At 42.4% G+C, this 26,289-nt stretch overlaps 1 protein-coding gene across 1 annotated transcript in view; it reads left to right on the top strand.

Moving 5' to 3' along the window:
- map4k5 (mitogen-activated protein kinase kinase kinase kinase 5) overlaps positions 1-26,289 on the top strand; it is a 123,264-nt gene that overhangs the window by 2,988 nt on the left and 93,987 nt on the right. The window contains exons 3-4 of the mRNA XM_052485369.1: positions 4,424-4,481; positions 14,845-14,935. Coding sequence (XP_052341329.1) covers positions 4,424-4,481; positions 14,845-14,935 — 149 coding nt within the window. The remainder of the gene's footprint in view (positions 1-4,423; positions 4,482-14,844; positions 14,936-26,289) is intronic.

The following is a 26,289-nucleotide window of genomic DNA, read 5'->3' as shown; positions in this document are numbered from 1 at the left end:
ATAGTGCACTATTTCTGACCAGAGCACTATGGGCCCTGGTAAAGTAGTGCACTATTTAGGGAATAGGGTGCCATTTGGGAAATAACCCATGTCATAAAGCATTGTACTGCAACCCCCCCCCCGCCTCAGTTATTGTTTGTTGGAGCATGTGGCTAAAGTAGAAGTTGGATGGATTGGTAGGGAAAGATAGGTTCGATCCAGCGCCAGTTTCTCATTTTCCTGGCAAAGCTATGAGGAGAGAGTATTAACAAAGGAACAATTTATTGGATTGGATTTTGAGCCTTCCAATCTAGACATTTTCCTGTCTGTTCCCAAGTTCAAAATCACAAGTGTGCAGGCAGTTGCATTTCATACTTTTTTTTCCTTTATTTTTTAAGTGTTCTTGTTTACCTCTTTGTAATGGATGACTTGGCTACCAATTTGCTCCAGTGTGTGTGATAGTTGAAGCAGCCAGTCTGTCAAGCCCTCGCCTCACTAAGTCATCTGTGGAAGGCTAGTCCCACCCCAGACACAGAGCCCCCACAGCCCACTGGTGGAATGCAGTGCCTGGTATTTTCCCCAGAGCCGTGAACACGCAAGCCAAGTTCCAAATGGCACCCTATTCCCGATTTAGTGCACTATTTCCGACCAGGACTCTTAGGGAATAGGGTACCATTTGACATGCAGACCGGGACTGCGGCAGGCAGAGTGAAATACGATCAGGTCCTTGTCTAAACATGTGCCCAGAATGGGAGTGTACTTTGCCTACTGACAGCGGGAAATACTTCAAATTTGAAAAGTCCTCCCCATAAACAATTACTTTGTTCTGCTGTAGGGCCCCCGATTAAAAAATAAAAAATGTTACCTTTATTTAACCAGGCAAGTCAGTTAAGAACAAATTCTTATCTAGTCCAACGCTCTAACCACTAGGCTACCCTGCCGCCCCATGTGACAGAGATATTTGTCAAATTGAGTGGACCAGGAAGTAAACCCATGAGGGTTGAGTTTGATTGGTTGTTTTGTTACTCGGCTCTTCCCATGAGGGTTGAGTTTGATTGGTTGTTTTGTTACTCGGCTCTTCCCATGAGGGTTGAGTTTGATTGGTTGTTTTGTTACTCGGCTCTTCCCATGAGGGTTGAGTTTGATTGGTTGTTTTGTTACTCGGCTCTTCCCATGAGGGTTGAGTTTGATTGGTTGTTTTGTTACTCGGCATCTCCCATGAGGGTTGAGTTTGATTGGTTGTTTTGTTACTCGGCATCTCCCATGAGGGTTGAGTTTGATTGGTTGTTTTGTTACTCGGCATCTCCCATGAGGGTTGAGTTTGATTGGTTGTTTTGTTACTCGGCATCTCCCATGAGGGTTGAGTTTGATTGGTTGTTTTGTTACTCGGCATCTTGAGGGTTGAGTTTGATTGGTTGTTTTGTTACTCGGCATCTCCCATGAGGGTTGAGTTTGATTGGTTGTTTTGTTACTCGGCTCTTCCCATTTGAGTTTGATTGGTTGTTTTGTTACTCGGCATCTCCCATGAGGGTTGAGTTTGATTGGTTGTTTTGTTACTCGGCATCTCCCATGAGGGTTGAGTTTGATTGGTTGTTTTGTTTCGGCATCTCCCATGAGGGTTGAGTTTGATTGGTTGTTTTGTTACTCGGCATCTCCCATGAGGGTTGAGTTTGATTGGTTGTTTTGTTACTCGGCATCTCCCATGAGGGTTGAGTTTGATTGGTTGTTTTGTTACTCGGCATCTCCCATGAGGGTTGAGTTTGATTGGTTGTTTTGTTACTCGGCATCTCCCATGAGGGTTGAGTTTGATTGGTTGTTTTGTTACTCGGCATCTCCCATGAGGGTTGAGTTTGATTGGTTGTTTTGTTACTCGGCATCTCCCATGAGGGTTGAGTTTGATTGGTTGTTTTGTTACTCGGCTCTTCTCTCTTTTGATGAAGAGTGTGTTTCATCCAGGGATGGACATTTTAAGCTAGCCCGACGCTAGTACTTATCAGACCAGGCTTGTAGAAAATGTTCCCAACTAGCCTGCCAGATGGTACAATTGGGTCTTTTTAAGATATCTCATGGCACATGTTTTTATAACCGATGTAGATAAAATTGTGGTCTAAACAACATTGCTAGCTGTGAAATTGTGTTACTGGCTAATAATAGCTGATGTTGCTACAGTGTCTCAAGAGGGACAGACAACAGTAATATAGCTTGAAAAACTAGAAGGAAAAAAAGCAAATGACATTCCCTTTGCCTATCCAAGTTCTTCAAGGAGAAAAGTATTCAGGCCCCTTCCTTTTTCCACATTTTGTTACGTTACAGCCTTATTCTGAAATTGATTGAATAATTTCCCCCCAACACAAAGGGAATGTCATTTGCTTTTTTCCCGGACCCCATAATGACAAAGCGAAAACAGAATTTTACTTAATTTATTTAAAAAAAATGAAACCTTATTTTTCACCCCTTTTTTTTCCTCCCCAATTTCATGGTATCCAATCGTTAGTCTTGTCTCATCGCTGCAACTCCCGTACGGACTCGGGAAAGGCGAAGGTCGAGAGCTATGCGTCTTCCCGAAACACAACCCGACCAAGCCGCACTGCTTCTTGACACAATGCCCATACAACCCGGAAGCCAGCCGCACCAATGTGTCGGATGAAACATACGCCCGGCCCGCCACAGGAGTCACTAGTACGCGATGAGACAAGGGCATCCTTGCCGGCCTAACCCGGACGACGCTGGGACAATTGTGCGTCGACCCATTGGTCTCCCGGTCACGGCCTGCTTCGACAGACCCTGGACTCGAACCCAGAATGTCTAGTGGCACTGCGATGCAGTACCTTAGACCACTCCGTCCCTCGAGAGGCATGACACCTTATTTTCATAAGTATTCAGAACCTTTGAGACTCAACTGAGCTCACGTGCATCCTGTTTCCATTGATCATCCTTGAGATGTTTCTACAACATAATTGGAGTCCACCTGTGGTAAATTCAATTGATTGGACATGATTTGGAAAGGCACACCTGTCTATATAAGGTCCCCCAGTTGACAGTGCATGTCAGAGTAAAAACTAAGCCGTGAGGTTGAAGGAATTGTCCGTAGAGCTCCGGGACAGGATTGTGTCAAGGCACAAGGGTACCAAAACATTTCTGTGCAATTTGAAGGTCACCATTGTCAAATGGAAGAAGTTTGAAACCACCAAGACTCTTCCCAGCCAAACTGAGCAATTGGGGGAGAAGGGCCTTGGTCAGGGACGTGACCAAGAACCCAATGGTCACTCTGCCAGAGTTCCTTTGTGGAAAGGTTTGTCCTTCTGGAAGGTTCTCCCATCTCTGCAGCACTCCACCAATCAGGCCTTTATGGTAGAGTAGCCAGATGGAAGCCACTTCTTTGTAAAAGGCACATGACAGCCCGCTTGGAGTTTGCCAGAAGGCACCTCAAGACTCTCAGACCATGAGAAACAAGATTCTCTGGTCTGATGAAACCAAGATTGAACTCTTTGACTTGAATGCAAGCGTCACATCTAGAGGAAACCTGGCACCATCCCTATGGTGAATCTTGGTGGCAGCATCATGCTGTGGGGATGTTTTTCAGCGGCAGGGATTGAGAGGCTAGTCAGGATCGAGGGAAAGAGGTACAGAGATCCTTGATGAAAAGCTTCTCCAGAGCACTCAGGACCTCTGAATGGGTCGAAGGTTAACCTTCCAACAGGAAAACGGCTCTAAGCACACAGCCAAGACAATGCAGGAGCGGCTTCGAGACAAGTCTGAATGTCCTTGAGTGACCCAGCCAGAGCCCGGACTTGAACCCGATCAAACATCTCTGGAGAGACCTGAAAATAGCTTTGCAGCGACGCTCCCCATCCCAACCCGACAGAGATTGAGAATCTGCAGAGAAGAAAGTGGAGACGCTCCCCAAATCCAGGTGTGCCAAGCTTGTAGCGTCATACCCAAGAAGATTTGGGGCTAATCACTGCCAAAGGTGCTTCAACAAAGTACTGAGTAAATGGGCTGAATACTTGTGTATTTGTGATAATTAAAATAATTTTTTAAAAAATCATCAATTTTAGAATAAGGCTGTAACGTAACAAAAAGTCAAAGGCTCTGAATGCTTTTCCTCTGTACGAGGACGCCTTTAGGAGACATATCCTAGCCTAGCGTCTTGAGCTGGATTTGAGGTTGATGGCGACCGACTTCCTCCAGATGGAAACACTGAATCATGACCTAATGCTGGACTGTCTGGTGATGCCTCTCTGGTTTGGTCAGTACCGGTATGAAGAACCGCAGCCCCATTGAACTGAACTAACTAGAGACTAATAGATAGGGATATACAGTGACGTCATTTTACAGTTATAGGCCTATCTGATAACAGGAGTTTCGTGATATTGTGCGACTATTTTTTTCACTTCCCCAACAATGACTCCCCGGTCCACACTCTCTTCTCTCTCTCTTTCAGGCTCGAAACATCCAAACGGGAGAGCTTGCTGCTGTCAAGATTATTAAACTGGAGCCAGGTGAGTTGGATATAACTACAATTCCTCTCTACTTCTCTATTATGCATGAAAATGACCCCCTTTGAATTAACTCTGAAGGATTTAAAGAAACTCAAAATATTATATTATTTTAAGAACATTTATTTGTGGTTTACAGGATATTTTCTTTAAATGTAGCCTTTATTTAACTAGGCAAGTCAGTTAAGAACAAATTCTTCATTACAATGACCCCAGCCAAACCGGGATGATGCTGGGGCAACTGTGCGCCGCCCTATGTGACTCCCAAATCACGGCCACAGTGTCTTAGACCGCTGTGATACAGCCTGGAATCAAACCAGGGTCCGTAGTGACGCCTCGAGCACTGAGATGCAGTGCCTTAGACCGCTGTGATACAGCCTGGAATCGAACCAGGGTCTGTAGTGACGCCTCGAGCACTGACATGCAGTGCCTTAGACCTCTGCGCCACTCGGGAGCCCAATATCCACCAAAACAAATATATATATATCCTGTATAAATATGACAGTGAATAGTTTAGGTTACGTTCTTAGGTACAACTTAACTGACTTGCCTCGTTAAATGAAGGTTAAATAAAATGCATTAAGAAGGAAAGAAATACCACAAATTAACATTTTAAGGAGGCACACTTGATAATTGAAATACATTCCAGGTACCTTTTATAAAGCTGGTTGAGAGAATGCCAAGAGTGTGCAAGGCTGTCATCAAGGCAAAGGGGTGGCTATTTCAAGAATCTGAAATATACAAATATATTTTTATATGTTTAACACTTGTTAGGTTACTACATGATTCCATAGTTTTGATGTCTTCACTATTATTCTACAATGTAGAATATAGTACAAATAAAGAAATATCATTGAATGAGTAGGTGTTGTAAAACGTGTGTGTGTGTGTGTGTGTGTGTGTGTGTGTGTGTGTGTGTGTGTGTGCTTACATTCATTCATGCATACTTGCATGCATACATACAGTGGGGCAAAAAAGTATTTAGTCAGCCACCAATTGTGCAAGTTCTCCCACGTAAAAAGATGGGAGGGGCCTGTAATTTTCATCATAGGTACACTTCAACTATGACATACAAAATGCGAGAGAAAAAATCCAGAAAATCACATTGTAGGATTTTTAATGAATTTATTCTCAATACTTTTATATACCCTTTGTTGGCAATGACAGAGGTCAAACGTTTTCTATAAGTCTTCACAAGGTTTTCACACACTGTTGCTGGTATTTTGGCCCATTCCTCCATGCAGATCTCCTCTAGAGCAGTGATGTTTTGGGGATGTTGCTGGACAACACGGACTTTCAACTAGGCCACTCCAGGACCTTGAAAGGACCTTGGCTAGGCCACTCCAGGACCTTGAAATGCTTCTTACGAAGAAACTCCTTTGTTGCCCGGGTGGTGTGTTTGGGATCATTGTCATGCTGAAAGACCCAGCCACGTTTCATCTTCAATGCCCTTGCTGATGGAAGGAGGTTTTCACTCAATCTCACGATACATGGCCCCATTCATTCTTTCCTTTACATGGATCAGTCGTCCTGGTCCCTTTGCAGAAAAACAGCCCCAAAGCATGATGTTTCCACCCCCATGCTTCACAGTAGGTATGGTGTTCTTTGGATGCAACTCAGCATTCTTTGTCCTCCAAACACGACGAGTTGAGTTTTTACCAAAAATTTCGATTTTGGTTTCATCTGACCATATGACATTCTCCCTATCTTCTTCTGGATCATCCAAATGCTCTCTAGCAAACTTCAGACGGGCCTGGACATGTACTGGCTTAAGCAGGGGGACACGTCTGGCACTGCAGGATTTGAGTCCCTGGCGGTGTTACTGATGGTAGGCTTTGTTACTTTGGTCCCAGCAGGTCATTCACGAGGTCCCCCCGTGTGGTTCTGGGATTTTTGCTCACCGTTCTTGTGATCATTTTGACCCCACGGGATGAGATCTTGCGTGGATTCCCAGATCGAGAAAGATGATCAGTGGTCTTATGTCTTCCATTTCATAATAATTGCTCCCACAGTTGATTTCTTCAAACCAAGCTGCTTACCTATTGCAGATTCAGTCTTCCCAGCCTGGTGCAGGTCTACAATTTTGTTTCTGGTGTCCTTTGACAGCTCTTTGGTCTTGGCCATAGTGGAGTTTGGAGTGTGACTGTTTGAGGTTGTGGACAGGTGTCTTTTATACTGATAACAAGTTCAAACAGGTGCCATTAATACAGGTAACGAGTGGAGGACAGAGGAGCCTCTTAAAGAAGTTGTTACAGGTCTGTGAGAGACAGAAATCTTGCTTGTTTGTAGGTGACCAAATACTTATTTTCCACCATAATTTGCAAATAAATTAATAAAAAATCCTAAAATGTGATTTTCTGGATTTCTTTTCTCTCGTTTTGTCTGTCATAGTTGAAGTGTACCTATGATGGACATTACAGGCCCCTCCCATCTTTTTAAGTGGGAGAACCTGCACAATTGGTGGCTGACTAATTATTTTTTTGCCAACTGTACGTACGTACGTACAGTTGAAGTTGGAAGTTTACATACACCTTAGCCAAATGCATTAACTCAGTTTTTCACAATTCCTGACATTTAATCCTAGTAAAAATTCCCTGTCTTGGGTCAGTTAGGATCACCACTTTATTTTAAGAATGTGAAATGTCAGAATAATAGAGAGAATGATTTATTTAAGCTTTTATTTCATTAATCACATTCCCAGTGGGTCAGAAGTTTACATACACTAAATTAGTATTTGGTAACATTGCCTTTAAATTGTTTAACTTGGGTCAAACGTTTCAGGTAGCCTTCCACAAGCTTCCCACAATAAGTTGGGTGAATTTTGGCCCATTCCTCCTAACAGAGCTGGTGTTACTGAGTTAGGTTAGTAGGCCACGCTTTTTCAGTTCTGCCCACACATTTTCTATAGGATTGAGGTCAGGGCTTTGTGATGGCCACTCCAATACCTTGACTTTGTTGTCCTTAAGCCGTTTTGCTACAACTTTGGAAGTATGCTTGGGGTCATTGTCCATTTGGAAGACCCATTTGCGACCAAGCTTTAACTTCCCGACTGATGTCTAAACTGTTACATTGATGCTGTTGACCCGGATCACTGGTTGCTGCGGGAAAGGAGGAGGTCAAAAGGGGGGTGAGTGTAACCGATGTGAAATGGCTAGCTAGTTAGCGGTGGTGCGCGCTAATAGCGTTTCAATCGGGTGACGTCACTCGTTCTAAAACCTGAAGTTGTAGTTCCCCTTGCTCTGCGAGGGCCGCGGCTTTTGTGGAGTGATGGGTAACGATGCTTCGTGGGTGACTGTTGTTGATGTGTGCAGAGGGTCCCTGGTTCGAGCCCAGGTAGGGGCGAGGGGACAGATGAAAGTTATACTGTTACATTGGTGTACATTGATAGGGCTGAGTTCAAAAACTACAAACCTCATATTCCCCACTTCCTATTTGGATTTTTTTCTCAGGTTTTTGCCTGCCGTATGAGTAGCATCTGGGACTGAGGAGGAGGCAGTTTACTCTGGTCATGCTTTTCATCTAAAAGTGAAAATGCTGCCCAAAGAAGTTAACTTCCTGACTGATGTCTTGAGATGTTGCTCCAATATATCCACATACTTTCCCTTCCTCGTGATGCCATCTATTTTGTGAAGTTCACCAGTCCCTCCTGCAGCAAAGCACCCCTACAACATGATGCCACCCCCGTGCTTCACGGTTGGGATGGTGTTCTTCGGCTTGCAAGCCTCTCCTTTTTTCCTCCAAACATGACAATGGTCATTATGGCCAAACATTACTATTTTTTTTTCATCAGACCAGAGGACATTTCTCCAAAAAGTATGGTCTTTGTCCCCATGTGCTGTTGCAAATTGTAGTCTAGCTTTTTTATGGCGGTTTTGGAGCAGTGGCTTCTTCCTTACTGAGCGGCCTTTCAGGTTTTGTTGATTATAGGACTCATTTTTCTGTGGATATAGATACTTTTCCTCCAGCATCTTCACAAGGTCCTTTGCTGCTGTTCTGGGATTGATTTGCACTTTTCGCACCAAAGTAAGTTAATCTCTAGGAGACAGAACACGTCTCCTTCCTGAGCGGTATGACAGCTGCGTGGTCCCATGGTGTTTATACTTGCGTACTATTGTTTGTACAGATGAACGTGGTACCTTCAGCCGTTTGGAAATTGCTCCTTAGGATGAACCAGACTTGTGGAGGTCTACAATTTTTTCTCTCTCTTGGCTGATTTCTTTTGATTTTCCCATGATGTCAAGCAAAGAGACACTGAGTTTGAAGGTAGGCCTTGAAATACATCCACAGGTACACCTCCAATTGACTCATGATGTCAATTAGCCTATCAGAAGCTTCCAAAGCCTTGACATTTTTTTGTAATTTTCCAATCTGTTTAAAGGCACAGTCGACTTAGTGTATGTTAGCTTTTGACCCACTGGAATTGTTATACACTGAATTATAAGTGAAATAATCTGTCTGTAAACAATTGTTGTGAAAATTACTTGTGTTATGCACAAAGTAGATGTCCTAACCAACTTGCCAAAACTATAGTTTGTTAACAGGAAATTTGTGGAGTGGTTGAAAAACGAGACTTAATGACTCCGACCTAAGTGTATGTGAACTTCTGACTTCAACTGTACATATAAATATAGTCACATCTTTAAAAAACGGGGGGGGTTCTTAATTACCCTCCCCCAATTGGACTAAACTAGTGAACATCAGCGCTGAGGCCTGTATTTTCATTTTATACATTTCATGGACAGTCTATTTTACAATGGTTCTATTTTGTTCATTTTTTTTCTCTCCTGTCCTTCCTCTACCCCCAACCTACTTCTGATGTCCATCCGGTTTGATTTCTATTTGCCATATCTTTCAAACGGCTCTTTAATTTTTTTTTTAATATTTTTTTTTTTTTTTACCTGTATACAAAACTTTACCGATACACTTTTTTACAGTGGGGAAATTAGTGCCATTTCTCAAATTGCCATCCAAAAGCACAATTGTCCAAGAAATAATGCTTCAAGTGTTTTCTTACATTATGACCATAATGACACATCATGCGATTGTCAGTAACCAAGGGAATCGTATGCTTATGTTCAGATAAGGAGATTCTCTTTCATTTTTTAAAAATGATTGAATATCACTTATAGGCGAAACTTCCTCTGAAGCCGCCTAGGAGGCTTCCAGAATTTCAACGTTTTTATTTTATTTGTAATGCCATTTTGAAATTGAATTTGAAAAGCGCTATAAAAGTTTGAAATAATATATCGTTCCTCCAATTTCACCACTTCTGCTACGCTGACTAGAGGTGTGAGAAAAACAACTTGTCTCTTAAAAAGTCGTGTGGTTGGTGCGGAGGCAGAGCTGGTGCCTACGTCCAAAGACTGCACCCTATTCCCTATATAGTGCACTACATTTGACCAGAGCCCCCATAGGTACTAGGGTGCCGTTTAAGACTCACAACTGGTTTCTTAATCTCTTAGGGAAGTGCTCATTCTGACAGGAAGTGACCTGTCTTTGAAGCTTCCAGCAACATGAGAACATTTGTGGGTTGTTTTACTTGTTGGTCGCTCTCTGCGTCTCCCTATTCCCTCTAGATGTGGTACTGTTTAAAAAATATATATTGTTACCGGTGCCCTATGGGTAGTTGTCCCTATATTAGAGAGTAGGGTGCCATATGGGAGGAAGACCTTGTTGTGCTCTTCGGCGTCTCCAATAACTCACTGAAATGGGCCTCTTGCTCAAATGTTTGTTTCCCTGACCACTTATTTGCTCTAAATCTGTAATGGCAGGGTCAACAGGTGATCTCTGCCCTGTTAAAACAAGACATTTACAGTTCTGGGCAATAAGAACGGCTGTTGTATTGACATTAGGCTCTTGCCTCTATTTGTAGGCCTATGGACTCACCTCCTATAAATGTAAGCCATCTCAGAAGTGCTTTATGTGAATGGTACTAATACATTAGCCTATTTCTAGCAGTTGTTATGTATGTTGTTAATGGTAGAATTCCTCAGTTTCTGCCAGTAAAAACAGTGAACTGTGAAGCCCCTCTTGTCTTGAGGATGGAGTAGTGTAGTACAGTTTTGGTGTATGTGTCTGTCTAGTGTCGGTAGAGACGAGAGGGTTACAGTACTGCTAAGAGGATTTAAAGCTTAGCGTTAAATTGAGCTTCGCCGGGTGATTCTCAGTAATGAGAGCTATTCATAAAGCTTGTTTGTTTCTCTAGCTCGCTAACGCTGATGGGCCATTCACACCACACACACACACACACACACACACACACACACACACAGCTTTACCTTGCTCTCACAGCTCTGGGAAAGGTTACTCTTACGTTTAGAAAGAAAAAAAAAAAGTTTTTTTAACAAGTGCTCTGAATAGTGTGCCATTTGTGTGGTAGCCCGTTGCAACAGGCTACATCCGGTTGTCTGTGTTTTTGTCACAGAGCCCACAGGAGAAAGTCTTCACCAGTAGACAGGGTCTGATTTGTGAATTTTTACTCTTTTTTTTTTTCTCTCCAATTTCATGGTATCCAATTGTTTAGTAGCTTACTATCCTGTCTCATCGCTACAACTCCCGTACGGGCTCGGGAGAGACGAAGTTTGAAAGTCATGCGTTCTCCGATACACAACCCATCCAACTGCTTCTTAACACAGCGCGCATCCCAACCCGGAAGCCAGCCGCACCAATGTGTTGGAGGAAACACCGTGCACCTGGCAACCTTGGTTACCGCGCACTGCGCCCGGCCCGCCACAGGATTCGCTGGTGCGCGATGACACGAGGTTTTCCCTAACGGCCTAACCCGGACGACGCTAGGCCAAATGTGCGTCGCCCCACGGACCTCCCGGTCGGTTATGACAGAGCCTGGGCGCGAACCCAGATTCTCTGGTGGCACAGCTGGCGCTGCAGTACAGCGCCCTTAACCACTGCGCCACCCGGGAGGCCCCAGACTCTTTTTTAAGTCATGCACATTAGTCCTCTTCTATTCAAAATGTTCCCCACTGGAACGTCAGGGCTGTATCCATTTTCTCGGGCGGCAGGATAGCCTAGAGGTTAACTACATTTGACAAGTTTGTTTTATTCAATTAATAATTTGAAATGTCACGGTACAGTATATCCATCGTAATGTAACAATGTCACATGGATATTTTGTACATTTAATTTAGAATGAGCCTTTTCAGTGTTTTTAAAAGAGGCCTATCATTTTTCACACTAGTATTCGAACACCGACATCCGTTTGAATATTTAAATAACTGTGCACAACCCCCTAGTCCGTGCACATCCCCCTAGTCCGTGCACATCCCCCTAGTCCGTGCACATCCCCCTAGTCCGTGCACATCCCCCTAGTCCGTGCACATCCCCCTAGTCCGTGCACATCCCCCTAGTCCAAAGGCTGCAAACTTTTTACTTGAGAAATGTATTCTCTCTTGAGCAAAGTCTGCTGCAGCATGTAGCTATGCTGCTCTTTTTACTGAGCTTTTACACACACACACACACACACACACACACACACACACACACACACACACACACACACACACACACACACACACACACACACACAACGGAGATCTCATGGTACCTGACATGAGAGTATGTATCAAGCGCTACCTTTTAAAGAATAATATGTGTATAAATATTGAAGCTCCTAGATAACGCCTTACTCAGCAGTACGACCATGTTAAAAACAATCTTGGTACATGATGATGTGTCCGCAGCTCTCTAGTCTACAAACCACAGCTGATGGTCGTCTCCAAGCAGAGTGAGGAAGCAACTAGCGCTGTGGTTGATATCCAACTAGCGCTGTGGTTGGTATCCAACTAGCGCTGTGGTTGGTATCCAACTAGCGCTGTGGTTGGTATCCAACTAGCGCTGTGGTTGGTATCCAACTAGCGCTGTGGTTGGTATCCAACTAGCGCTGTGGTTGGTATCCAACTAGCGCCCCGGTTGGTATCCCACTAGCGCCCCGGTTGGTATCCCACTAGCTCCCCGGTTGGTATCCCACTAGCGCCCCGGTTGGTATCCAACTAGCGCCCCGGTTGGTATCCAACTAGCGCCCCGGTTGGTATCCCACTAGCGCCCCGGTTGGTATCCCACTAGCGCCCCGGTTGGTATCCCACTAGCGCCCCGGTTGATATCCAACTAGCGCCCCGGTTGATATCCCACTAGCGCCCCGGTTGATATCCAACTAGCGCCCCGGTTGGTATCCAACTAGCGCCCCGGTTGGTATCCAACTAGCGCCCCGGTTGGTATCCAACTAGCGCCCCGGTTGGTATCCAACTAGCGCCCCGGTTGATATCCAACTAGCGCCCCGGTTGGTATCCAACTAGCGCCCCGGTTGGTATCCAACTAGCGCCCCGGTTGGTATCCAACTAGCGCCCCGGTTGGTATCCAACTAGCGCCCCGGTTGGTATCCAACTAGCGCCCCGGTTGGTATGTTCCAGGGCCCAGTCTCTTAGCCAGAGACGGACCCAAGAAGGAGACTATGTCACGAGCCACCCTATTCCCTGTATAGTGCACTACTTTTGGCCATAGCCCATAGGGAATAAGGTGCCAGTTGAGATGCAAACCTCTTGTCTCACACGCCATCTCACTGCTGCTGAATTGAGAACAGATGGTGTCGCTGCAGTGCGTAGTTTTAGACTCCTACTTCCTGTTACCGAAAGGGGTGAAATATGAATACAGAATTATATATTATAATAAATAAAGGGATGCATTAAGTCCACACAACTAAACCGATACCCAGTCTAGATGTTACAGTGGTAGTAGTGGTACTTTATTATTTATAGAAGCTAGCTAAACACTCAAAGTGTGTATTTCTAGGAAGTCACAGACTGTCTGCACTAGATATTACGTGAACACTGTACGTGATAGTATATAGGACATGGCTTCAGTTTAAATGCTGCGTGCTGTGCTATGATAAACCTGTACAAGTAGTCATTCGTCCAGTCGTATTGAGACGGAGGAGTAAAATGGTCTGTGGTTTGGAGCTTGGCAAGGCAAGGGGAAAGATTTAGTGATCTGTCAAATATTGTCGGTGTCCAGTTCAACGTGTTTAACTTTTCCTCCACTGAGTATGAAGTCTAGAAGGATAACATTATGGTCTGATGGTCACTGTTGCAATATGAAGTCTAGAAGGATAACATTATGGTCTGATGGTCACTGTTGCAATATGAAGTCTAGAAGGATAACATTATGGTCTGATGGTCACTGTTGCAATATGAAGTCTACAAGGATAACATTTATGGTCTGATGGTCACTGTTGCAATATGAAGTCTAGAAGGATAACATTATGGTCTGATGGTCACTGTTGCAATATGAAGTCTAGAAGGATAACATTATGGTCTGATGGTCACTGTTGCAATATGAAGTCTAGAAGGATAACATTATGGTCTGATGGTCACTGTTGCAATATGAAGTCTAGAAGGATAACATTATGGTCTGATAGTCACTGTTGCAATATGAAGTCTAGAAGGATAACATGGTCTGATGGTCACTGTTGCAATATGAAGTCTAGAAGGATAACATTATGGTCTGATAGTCACTGTTGCAATATGAAGTCTAGAAGGATAACATTATGGTCTGATGGTCACTGTTGCAATATGAAGTCTAGAAGGATAACATTATGGTCTGATGGTCACTGTTGCAATATGAAGTCTAGAAGGATAACATTATGGTCTGATGGTCACTGTTGCAATATGAAGTCTAGAAGGATAACATTATGGTCTGATGGTCACTGTTGCAATATGAAGTCTAGAAGGATAACATTATGGTCTGATAGTCACTGTTGCAATATGAAGTCTAGAAGGATAACATTTATGGTCTGATTGTCACTGTTGCAATATGAAGTCTAGAAGGATAACATTATTGTCTGATGGTCACTGTTGCAATACGAAGTCTAGAAGGATAACATTATGGTCTGATAGTCACTGTTGCAATACGAAGTCTAGAAGGATAACATTATGGTCTGATGGTCACTGTTGCAATATGAAGTCTAGAAGGATAACATTATGGTCTGATGGTCACTGTTGCAATATGAAGTCTAGAAGGATAACATTATGGTCTGATGGTCACTGTTGCAATATGAAGTCTAGAAGGATAACATTATGGTCTGATGGTCACTGTTGCAATATGAAGTCTAGAAGGATAACATTATGGTCTGATGGTCACTGTTGCAATATGAAGTCTAGAAGGATAACATTATGGTCTGATGGTCACTGTTGCAATATGAAGTCTAGAAGGATAACATTATGGTCTGCTGTTGCTGTAGTTCTGTCAGGTCCTATCATTACTCAAAGGGGAATATTATTGTCTTTCTCTCTGCGTGTCTCTCTGTCTGTGTGTTTTTCTACATCTGATTTGGCTGCGTTTGTCTCTCTGCTTCCAGGGGATGACTTTTCCATCATCCAGCAGGAGATCTTCATGGTGAAGGAATGCATGCACCACAACATAGTGGCCTACTTCGGGAGCTACCTCTGGTAAGAGCCAAGACCACACTCCAATAACAGGGCCCCAGAGCTACCTCTGGTAAGAGCTAAGACCACACTCCAAAAACAGGGGCCCAGAGCTACCTCTGGTAAGAGCCAAGACCACACTCAATACCAGGAGCCCAGAGCTACCTCTGGTAAGACCACCCTCAATACCAGGAGCCCAGAACTACCTCTGGTAAGACCACCCTCAATACCAGGGGCCCAGAGCTACCTCTGGTAAGACCACACTCAATACCAGGGGCCCAGAGATACCTCTGGTAAGAGCCAAGACCACACTCCAAAAACAGGGACCCAGAGCTACCTCTGGTAAGAGCCAAGACCACACTCAATACCAGGAGCCCAGAGCCACCTCAATACCTTCTAGCAGTCTGTAGCTGAGTGACGTCAGCAGGTGAAGGTCTGTAGCTGAGTGACGTTAGGGGGTGAAGGTCTGTGGCTGAGTGACATCACGGGGTGAAGGTCTGTGGCTGAGTGACCTTAGCACAGCCCTGCCAAGTGGTGCCAGCCATGATGATAGACTTATATAGGCCCATCCCTGCTCGTAGATGTACAGTGCATTCCGAAAGTATTCAGACCCCTTCACTTTTTCCACATTTTATGTTACAGCCTTATTCTAAAATTTATTAAATAAAATCTACTAACAATAACCCATAATGACAAATGGAAAACACAGGTGTTTAGGGCAAACTTTATTATAAAAAATAAATAAATGAAATTACAGAAGTATTCAGACCCTTTGCTATGAGACTCAAAATGGAGCTCAGGTGCATCCTGTTTTCATTGATCATCCTTGAGATGTTTTTACAACTTGATTGGAGTCCACCTGTGGTAAATTCAATTGATTGGACTTGATTTGGAAAAGCACACACCTGTCTATATAAGGTCTCACAGTTGACAGTGCATGTCAGAGCAAATACCAAGCCATGATGAGGTCAAAAACGTAAGAAGTTTGGAACCACCAAGACTCTTCCTAGAGATGGCCGCCCGGCTGAACTGAGCAATCGGGGGAGAAGGGCCTTGGTCAGGGAGGTAACCAAGAACCTGATGGTCTCTCTGACAAGTCATCAGAAGTGGCTTCGGGACAAGTCTCTGAGTGTCCTTCAGTAGCCCAGCCAGAGCTTGGACTTGAACCCAATTGAATAGCTCTGGAGAGACCTGAAAATAGTTGGGTAGCCATGCTCCCCATCCAACCATCCAATCCGCTTGAGCGGATCTGCAGAGAAGAATGGGAGAAACTCTCCAAATACAGGTGTGCCAAGCTTGTAGCCTCATACCGAAGAGGACCCGAGGGTGTAATCGTTGCCAATTGTGCTTCAACAAAGTACTGAGTAAAGGGTCTGAATATTTACAGTACCAATCAAAAGTTTGGACCCACTTACTCAATCAAGGGTTTTTCTTAATTTTTTTTACAAATGTTTTACATTGTAGAATAATAGTGAAAGCATCAAAACTATGAAATAACACACATGGAATCATGTAATAACCAAAAAGGTGTTACATGAAAAATATATTTTAGATTCTTCAAAGTAGCCACCCTTTGCCTTAATGACAGCTTTGCATTCTCTCAACCTGCTTCACCTGGAATGCTTTCCCAACGGTCCTGACGGGAGTTGCCACATATGCTGAGCACTTATTGGCTGCTTTTCCTTCACTCTGCGGTCCAACTCATCCCAAACCATCTCAGTTGGGTTGAGGTTGAGTGATTGTGGAGACCAGGTCATCAGCTGCAGCACGCCAGCACTCTCCTTCTTGGTCAAATATCCCTTACACAGCCTGGATGTGTGTTGGGTCATTGTCCAAACCAGATGGGATGGTGTATCACTGCAGAATGCTGTGGTAGCCATGCTGGTTAAGTGTGCCTGGAATTCTAAATAAGTCATAGACAGTGTCACCAGCAAAGTACCCCCACACCAACACACCTCCTCCTCCATGCTTCACGGAGATCATCCGTTCCACTACTCTGCTTCTCAGAAAGACACGGCGGTTGGAACTATAAATGGCTTGTTTTTTGGCCCAAGCAAGTCTCTTCTTCTTGTTGGTGTCCTTTAGTAGTGGTTTCTTTGCAGTAATTCAACCATTTAGGTCTGATTTTCACAGTCTCCTCTGAACAGTTGATGTTTGTCTGTTACTTGAACTCTGAAGCATTTCTTTGGGCTGCAATGTAACTCTAATGAACTTATCCTCTGCTACAGAGGTCATTTTGGGTCTTCCTTTCCTATGGTGGTCCTCATGAGAGACAGTTTCATCATAGCTCTTGATGGTTTTTGCGACTGCACTTGAAGAAACTTTCCAAGTTCTTGAAATGTTCCGTATTGACTGACCTTCATGTCTTAAAGTAATGATGGACTGTCATTTCTCTTTGCTTATTTGAGCTGTTCTTGCCATAATATGGACTAGGTATTTTACTAAATAGGATTATCTTCTGTATACCACCCCTACCGTGTCACAACACAACTGATTAGCTCAAACGCATTAAGAAGGAAATTCCACAAATTAACAAGGCACACCTGTGAATTGAAATGCATTCCAGGTGACTACCTCATGAAGCTGGTTGAGATAATGCCAAGCTGTCATCAAGGCAAAGGGTACTGGCTACTTTGAAGAATCTCAAATAAAATATATTTTGATTTAACACTTTTTTTGGTTACTACATGATTCCATATGTGTTATTTCATAGTGTTGATGTCTTCACTATTATTCTACATATGTAGAAAATAGTACAAATAAAGAAAAACCTTGAATGAGTAGCTGTCTAAACTTTTGATTGGTACTGTATAAATAACAAACATATTTCCACTATCCAGATATCTGACAAAAATGCATTATTCTAATTTAATAGTGAAATGATTACAATCCCCCTACTTTGGGTTTATGAGGAGGAAAAGCTGACTGACACAATCTGTTGGAAAATGCTCAGCAGGAAGAGCATACTGGCACTGTACATAGACCCAGCCCTGCCAGGAACTGGGGCCTCCAGCAGGTTTAACAGGACATAAGAGCTTCTGATGTGGTTTATATGTCCATTTAGTCAGGAGGAAACCGAGGCTTTATCACAGCAGGCCAACCAGCAGAGCATAATAATGTAGCCTTATAGGCCAGTCAGCTCAGAGAATAGTAAGACCAGGTCTTTCATAGCTACGAGGTTCCTACTGTCACAGGCCCGGCTCATAGCCTGTAGCAAAAATGAGGGGACACCAACCGGTATAGGCCAATCAAAAAGGGTTCTTTATTATAAACTATCAACTTTAAACAAAGGAAAAGGAATGAGGTGTGAAAGTATCATAATGTGAGGCGTAAAGTGCAGGGATGTGTGAATCTGTGTTTTTTTTTTTTAAACCTTTATTTAACTCAGCAAGTCGGTTAAGAACAAATTCTTATTTACAATGATGGCCTAGAAACAGTGGGTTAACTGCCTGTTCAGGGGCAGAACGACAGATTTGTACCTTGTCAGCTTGGGGATTTGAACTTGCAACCTTCCGGTTACTAGTCCAACGCTCTAACCACTAGGCTACCCTGCCGCCCCAGGGTAGCCTAGTGTGAAGGGTAGCCTAGTGTGAAGGGTAGCCTAGTGTGAAGGGCAGCCTAGGGCAGCCTAGTGTGAAGGGCAGCCTAGTGTGAAGGGCAGCCTAGTGTGAAGGGCAGCCTAGTGTGAATTTGACTGAGGGAAAACTAAGTAAAACTACAAAGGAACAAACAAAACAGGATCATACCTGGAGGAGCAGAGAGGGAGACGAGACGATAGGTGAGTGAAGCAGTTTAATTACCCCGAAGCCCAGGTGGCTCCTCCAATCACTAACGACCCTCCTCTCTGCCTGCAGGAGGAACTGCCCCTGCAGTGCAGAGGGGCCGTGACACTAATATATAATAATAATAATATATGCCATTTAGCAGACGCTTTTATCCAAAGCGACTTACAGTCATGTGTGCATACATTCTATGTATGGGTGGTCCCGGGAATCGAACCCACTACCCTGGCGTTACAAGCGCCATGCTCTACCAACTGAGCTACAGAAGGACCACTACCAACCCACTGTATATCAGAGACGTGTATATACTGTTCCTTTGTGTCTGTCTTCTCCACACTAGTATTCTGAAGTCATTGTGAACTGTCTCCTCTCCCTCCCTGTAATCAGCCGGGAGAAGCTGTGGATCTGTATGGAGTACTGTGGTGGAGGATCTCTACAGGACATATATCACGGTGTGTTTTTATTCTGCTCATCCTTTCTCTTTTTTTTAACGTTTTAATCATTTAGCAGACGCTCTTATTCAGAGCCACTTGGGAAATTAGGGTTAAGTGGATCGCTCTGCAGATTTTTCACCGAGTCGGCTCGGGGATTTGAACCGGCAAGTCTTTAGGTACTGGCCCAACGCTCTTAACCGCTCTCTCTCTCGTTGTCTCTCTCTCTCTCTCTCTCTCGTTGTCTCTCTCTCGTTGTCTCTCTCTCGTTGTCTCTCTCTCGTTGTCTCTCTCTCTCGTTGTCTCTCTCTCTCGTTGTCTCTCTCTCTCGTTGTCTCTCTCTCTCGTTGTCTCTCTCTCTCGTTGTCTCTCTCTCTCGTTGTCTCTCTCTCTCTCGTTGTCTCTCTCTCTCTCGTTGTCTCTCTCTCTCTCGTTGTCTCTCTCTCTCTCGTTGTCTCTCTCTCTCTCGTTGTCTCTCTCTCTCTCGTTGTCTCTCTCTCTCGTTGTCTCTCTCTCTCGTTGTCTCTCTCTCGTTGTCTCTCTCTCTCGTTGTCTCTCTCTCTCGTTGTCTCTCTCTCTCGTTGTCTCTCTCTCTCTCGTTGTCTCTCTCTCTCGTTGTCTCTCTCTCTCGTTGTCTCTCTCTCTCGTTGTCTCTCTCTCTCGTTGTCTCTCTCTCTCGTTGTCTCTCTCTCTCGTTGTCTCTCTCTCTCGTTGTCTCTCTCTCTCTCGTTGTCTCTCTCTCTCGTTGTCTCTCTCTCTCGTTGTCTCTCTCTCTCGTTGTCTCTCTCTCTCGTTGTCTCTCTCTCTCGTTGTCTCTCTCTCTCGTTGTCTCTCTCTCTCGTTGTCTCTCTCTCTCGTTGTCTCTCTCTCTCGTTGTCTCTCTCTCTCGTTGTCTCTCTCTCTCGTTGTCTCTCTCTCTCGTTGTCTCTCTCTCTCTCTCGTTGTCTCTCTCTCTCTCTCTCGTTGTCTGTCTCTCTCTCTCGTTGTCTCTCTCTCTCTCTCGTTGTCTCTCTCTCTCTCTCTCTCGTTGTCTCTCTCTCTCTCTCTCTCGTTGTCTCTCTCTCTCTCTCTCTTGTCTGTCTCTCTCTCTCTCTCTCTCTCGTTGTCTCTCTCTCTCTCTCTCTCTCTCGTTGTCTCTCTCTCTCTCTCTCTCGCTTTGTCTCTCTCTCTCTCTCTCTCGTTGTCTCTCTCTCTCTCTCTCTCGTTGTCTCTCTCTCTCTCTCTCTCTCGTTGTCTCTCTCTCTCTCTCTCTCTCTCTTGTCTCTCTCTCTCTCTCTCTCTCGTTGTCTCTCTCTCTCTCTCTCTCGTTGTCTCTCTCTCTCTCTCTCTCGTTGTCTCTCTCTCTCTCTCGTTGTCTCTCTCTCTCTCTCTCTCGTTGTCTCTCTCTCTCTCTCTCGTTGTCTCTCTCTCTCTCTCTCGTTGTCTCTCTCTCTCTCTCTCTCGTTGTCTCTCTCTCTCTCTCTCGTTGTCTCTCTCTCTCTCTCTCTCGTTGTCTCTCTCTTGGGAAGTTGTCTCTGTCTCTCTCTCTCGTTGTCTCTCTCTCTCTCTCTCTCGTTGTCTCTCTCTGTCTCTTCTTCTCTCTCTCTTATCTTCTTCTCTCTCTCTCTATCTTTCTCTCTTCTCTCTCTTCTTGTCTCTCTCTCTTTCTTCTCTTCTGTCTCTTTCTTTCTCTCTCTTCTTTCTCTATCTTCTCTATCTCTTTGTCTTCTTTCTCTTTCTCTCTTCTTGTCTTTCTTCTCTTCTCTCGTTCTCTCTTCTCTCTCTCTCTCTCATTATCTCTCTTCTCTCTCTCTATCTTCTCTCTCTCTCTCTCTCTATCTTTCTCTCTCTCTCTCTCTCTTCTTTCTTTCTCTCTCTATCTCTCTTCTTCTTGTCTCTTCTTCTCTTTCTTTCTTCTTCTCTCTTCTCTCTCTCTCTCTCTCTTCTCTCTCTCTCTCTTCTCTATCTCTTTCTTCTCTCTCTTCTTTCTTTCTCTTGTCTCTCTCTCTTTCTTTCTCTTCTCTGTCTTTCTTCTCTCTCTCTCTTCTTTCTTTCTCTTTCTTCTCTCTTTCTCTCTCTCTCTCTCTTAGATCAGTCATTGAATTGTGCCCCCACGAGAATTTATTCCCTATTACACAGTGGCACTACTTTTGACAACTCTATCTCTATTAAAAGTAGTGTGGACTCATGTAGGGAATAGCACATTTGGGATAGAAGGTCTTATCCTCACTCCTTATCCCTTACGCCTCTGCCTCATCCTCTCTTATCCTTCTCTTTCTCTCTCTCTCTCTCTCTCCTCTCTCTCTCTCTCTTATCCTCTCTTTTTCTCTCTTTATCTCTCTCTCTCTTTCTCTCTCTCTGTCTCTTTATCTCTCTTCTCTGTCTCTATTTTCTCTCTCTTTCTTTATCCTTCTCTCTCTTTTTCTCTCTTTATCCTCTTTCTCTTCTCTTTCTCTCTCTCTCTGGTTCTCTCTCTCTATCTTTCTCTCGCTTTATTCTTCTGGCTTATCTCTATCCTTTTTTCTTCTCTCTGTCTTTCTTCTCTCTCTCTCTCTCTCTCATTCTTTCTCTCTCTTTCTCTCTATTTCTCTCTTTCTCTCTCTCTTTTTTCGCCTCCTCTTTCTTATCTCTGTCTCTCTCGACTTTTCGAGACTCTCTTTCTCGATCTCTCTCTTCTCTCTCTTCTCTCTCTCTCTCTCCGGCTCGCGATTCTCGATTACTTTTTTCTCTCTGGCTCGCTCTTCTTCTCTCACTCTCTTTTTCTCTCTCTGTCTCTCTTTTCACAGAGATCTCTTTTCTCTCTCTCTCTCTTTCGCTTTTCTCTCTGTCTCTCTATTTTCATTTCTTAATAAGTTTTTATATATATCTCTCTTTATCTATTCTTCTCTATTTCATTGCTTTCTGTCTTTCTTATTTCTCTATCTCTGTCTCTTTATCTTCTCTCTTTCTCTCTCTCTTGTCTCTCTTTCATTCTCTTTTATATTCTCTTTTATATCTCTCTCTTCTCTCTCTTCTCTCTCTTTCTCTCTCTCTCTTTCTCTTCTCTCTATTGCTTATTATATTGCCGCATATTTCTATTATTTTCATTTCAGCCTCTTCATATCTCTCTCATATTCTCTCTCTCTAATATTTCATTCTTTCTCTTATCTTTCTTTCTTTCTCTCTCTTTCTCTCTTTCTTCTCTTTCTCTCTTCTCTTCTCTCTTCTCTCTCTTTCTTCTCTCTCTTCTCTTTCTCTTCTCTCTCTTCTTTCCTCTTCTATCTCTCTCTCTTCTTCTTTCTCTTCTCTCTCTCTTTCTCTTTCTTCTCTTTCTGTCTCTCTCTCTCTCTTCTCTTTCTTCTTTCTTCTCTCTCTTCTCTTTCTTTCTCTCTTTCTTTCTTCTATCTCTCTTCTTTCTTCTTTCTTCTTCTTCTTTCTCTTTCTTCTTTCTTCTCTCTTCTTCTCTCTTCTCTTCTCTCTCTTTCTTCTCTTCTCTTTCTTCTCTCTCTATCTCTCTTCTCTCTCTTTCTCTCTTCTCTTCTTCTCTCTTTCTTCTTTCTTCTCTCTCTCTTCTCTTCTCTCTTCTCTTCTTCTCTTCTCTTTCTTCTTCTCTCTTTCTTCTTTCTTCTTCTTCTCTTCTTTCTTCTTTCTTTCTTCTCCTTCAGTTCTTCTTTTCATATCCTTCTTCATACTTTCTTCTATCCTTTCTTCATTTTCTTCATTTCTTCATTTTCTTCTTTCTCCTTCTTTCTTCTCCTTTTCTTCATTTTCTATCCTTCATTTCTCTTCTTCTTCTATCCTCTTACTTCTTTTATCCTTCGCTTTCTCTTTCTCTCTCTCTTTCTTTCTTCTCTATCTCTTCTTCTTTCTCTCTTCTCTCTCTTTCTCTCTTCTCTCTTCTCCTTTCTCATTTCTCTCTATCCTCTCTTTCTATCCTTCGCTTCTTCTTCTATCCTTCGCTTCTCTTCTTCTTTATCCTTCGCTTCTTATCCTTCTCTCTCTCTTTATCCTCTCTTTATCCTCTCTCTCCTCTCTCTCTCTCTCTCTCTCTCTCTCTCTCGCTCTCTCTCTATCTCCTTCCTTTCTTCTTCTCTTTCCTCTTCTCTCTCTTTCTCTCTTCTTTCTTCTCTCTCTCTTCTCTTCTCTTTCTCGGCTCTCTTCATCTGAGTCCTTCTCTCTCGGGAAAGCCTCTCTCTCTCACTTCTGTTTTCCTTCTCTTCTATCCTATCCAGGACGAGCCAATCTGAAACCAGAGCCTGAATATCCTTCGCTTCTCTATTTACATCCTATCTCTCTCTTCTCTTTAGAATCCTCTTTATCCTTCGCCTCCTCTTTCCAAACTCCTTCACTGGGCGCTACTGATTGAACTACTTTATCCTTCTTATGAAAGTACTTGAATTGAACTTTATCCTTCGCTGAAACTTTCTGTCTTCTTATCCTGTTCTAGACCTTCGCGCCTTTCGATCCTTATTAATGAGCATAGTTCCGGCTTGAGATCATTATCTTCTTTATCCATTCAGGCTATTCCATTTCTTTTATTTCTATCCAGTCACACTTTCTCTTTATCATCTCTCCTTTCTTTATCCTTTCTCTTCTCTTCTTCTCTCTTCTCTTTCTCTTCTCTTCTTCTTCTTTCTTCTTCTCTTCTCTTCTTCTTCTTTCTCTCTCACTCATCTACCCATTTCTCTCTCACTACCCACCTCATTCTCTCTCCACCACCACCACCTCTCTGGCGCCACCACCACTCATCACTCACCACCACCACCACTCACCCACCATTCTCTTCGCTCTACCACTTACCACCACGTCTCCCCACCCACTCTCTCTCTCACTCACCATTTGATTTATCTCCATTCTCCTTCACTACCACTACTCACCACTACTCACTACCATTCATTTCCTCTCTCTCTCTCTCTCGTTCTCTGTCCTTTCTCTTTTTACTATTATTATTATTATTATATTATTATTATTATTATTATTATTATTATTATTATATTATTATTATTGATATATTATTATTATTATTATTACATATTATTATGCATATTATTATTATTATTATTATTATTATTATTATTATTATTATTATTATACATATTATTACATACATTACACACACACCACAGAGTTTAATAGTTCATCAGCTTCACTTCCCGCAATAGTAGATGCCGTCTTCTACCCCCCGGCGGATGGCTTCTTGATCTAAGATTTCTTAATAGCAGAGATTTCTTCTTCTCTTAAGTCATCGGAGGTCTTTCGATCATAGTCTTCTTCTTCTTCTCGTCCCCTTCTTCTTCTTCTCTTTCTTCTCTTTCTTCTCTCTCTTTCTTCTTCTCTTCTCTTTCTCTTCTCTCTGTCTCTTCTTCTTCTTTCTTCTTCTCTTCTTCTTCTTTCTTTCTCTTCTCTTCTTCTCTTCTCTTATCTCTTTCTTCTCTTCTTTCTTCTTCTCTCTTCTTTCTCTTCTTTCTTTCATTTCTTCTCTTCTATCTTTCTTTTCTTCTTCTCTTTCTTCTTTCTTCTTTCTTCTTCTTCTCTTTCTTTCTTCTCTTTCTTTTCTTCTCTTCTATCTTTCTCTCTTTCTTCTTCTTTCTTCTTCTTCTCTTTCTTTCTTCTCTTCTTTCTTTCTATTCTCTTCTTTCTTCTTTCTTTCTTCTTCTTTCTTTTCTTTCTTCTTCTTTTCTTTCTTTCTTTCTTTCTTTCTTTCTTTCTTTCTTTCTTCTCTTTCTTTTCTTTCTTTCTCTCTCCTCTTTCTCTTCTCTTTCTCTTCTTTCTCTCTTTCTCTCCTCTCCCTCTCTTTCTACTCTCTTCCTTACCTTCTCTACTCCTTCTCTTTCTTTTCTTTCTTTCTCTTCTTTCTTTCTTCTTCTCTTCTTTCTTTCTCTCTTTTCTACCTCTCTTCTCTTGGCTTTCTTCTTTCTCCTCTCCTCTTTCTTTCTCTCTCTCTTTCTCTTTCTTCTCCTTTCTCCCTTCTTTCTTTCTTTCTCTTTCTTCTTCTCCCCTCTCTTCTACCCTTCTCTTATTTTCTTCTCCTCTCCTCTTCTCTTCTTTCTTCTCTTCTTCTCCTCTTCTCTACCTCCTCTTCTCTTCTTTTCTTTCTTCTTTCTTCTTTTCTTTCTTCTTTTCTTTCTTTCTTCATTTCTTCTTTCTTTTCTTTCTTTCTTTTCTTTCTTCTTTCTCTTCTTCTTCTTTCTTTCTTTCTTCTTTTCTCTCTTCTTTCTTTCTTTCTTTTCTTTCTTCTTTCTTTCTTTCTTTCTTTCTCTTTCTTTCTTTCTTTCTTTCTTTCTTTCTTTCTTCTTTCTTTCTTCTTCTTCTCTCTTTCTTTCTTTCTTCTTTTCTTTCTTCTCTTTTCTCTTCTTTTCTTTCTTCTTTTTCTTTCTTCTTCTTCTTTCTTTCTTTCTCTTCTTCTTCATTTTCTTTCTTTCTCATTCTCTTTCATTCTTCTTTTCTTTCTTTCTTTCTCTCTTCTCTTCTTTATCTTTCTTCTTCTTTCTTTATTTCTTTCTTTTCTTCTTCTTTTTCTTTCTTTCTTCTTCTTCTTTCTTTCTTTCTTTCTCTTTCTTTCTTCTTCTTTCTTCTTTCTTCTTTTCTTCATTATTTCTTTCTTTCTTATCTCTTCTTTCTTTTCTCTTTCTATTTCTCTTTCTTTCTTTCTTTCATTATCTTTCTCTTCTTTCTTTCTTCTCTTTCTTTTCTTCTTTCTTTCATTCTCTTTCTTTATCTCTTCTCTTCTCTTTCTTTCTTCTCTTTATTTCTTCTTCATTTCTTCTCTTTCTTTCCTTCTTCTTCTATTTCTTCTTCTTCATTTCTTTCTTTCTTTCTTTATTCTCTTCATCTTCTTTCTTCTTTTCTCTCATTTCTTTCTTTCTTCATTCTCATTCTTCTTCATTTCTTCTTTCTCTTCTCATTTCTTTCTTTACTTCTCATTTCTTTCTTTCTTTCTTCTTTCTTCTTCTTCTGATCTATTCTTTCTCTTCTATCTGTTCTCTTTCTTTCTTTATCTCTTCCTTTCTTTCTCTTTTCTTTCTTCTCTTTCTTTTCTTTGATCTCTTTTCTTTCACTTCTTTCTTTCTTCTTCATTATCTCTTTCTTTCATCTCATTTCATTCTTTATTTCTTTTCATTTCTTTCTTCGATTCTCTTTCTTTCTTCTCTTCTTTATCATCTCTTTCTTCTCTCGAATAAGATGAACTGAACTGAATTTATTACTG

The sequence above is a fragment of the Oncorhynchus keta genome, chromosome 29 (genome assembly GCF_023373465.1).
Source record: "Oncorhynchus keta strain PuntledgeMale-10-30-2019 chromosome 29, Oket_V2, whole genome shotgun sequence".
Classification (NCBI taxonomy): Eukaryota; Metazoa; Chordata; class Actinopteri; order Salmoniformes; family Salmonidae; genus Oncorhynchus; species Oncorhynchus keta.
Note: the sequence above shows the minus strand (reverse complement) of the source record. Positions and strands in the feature narration are given on the sequence as shown.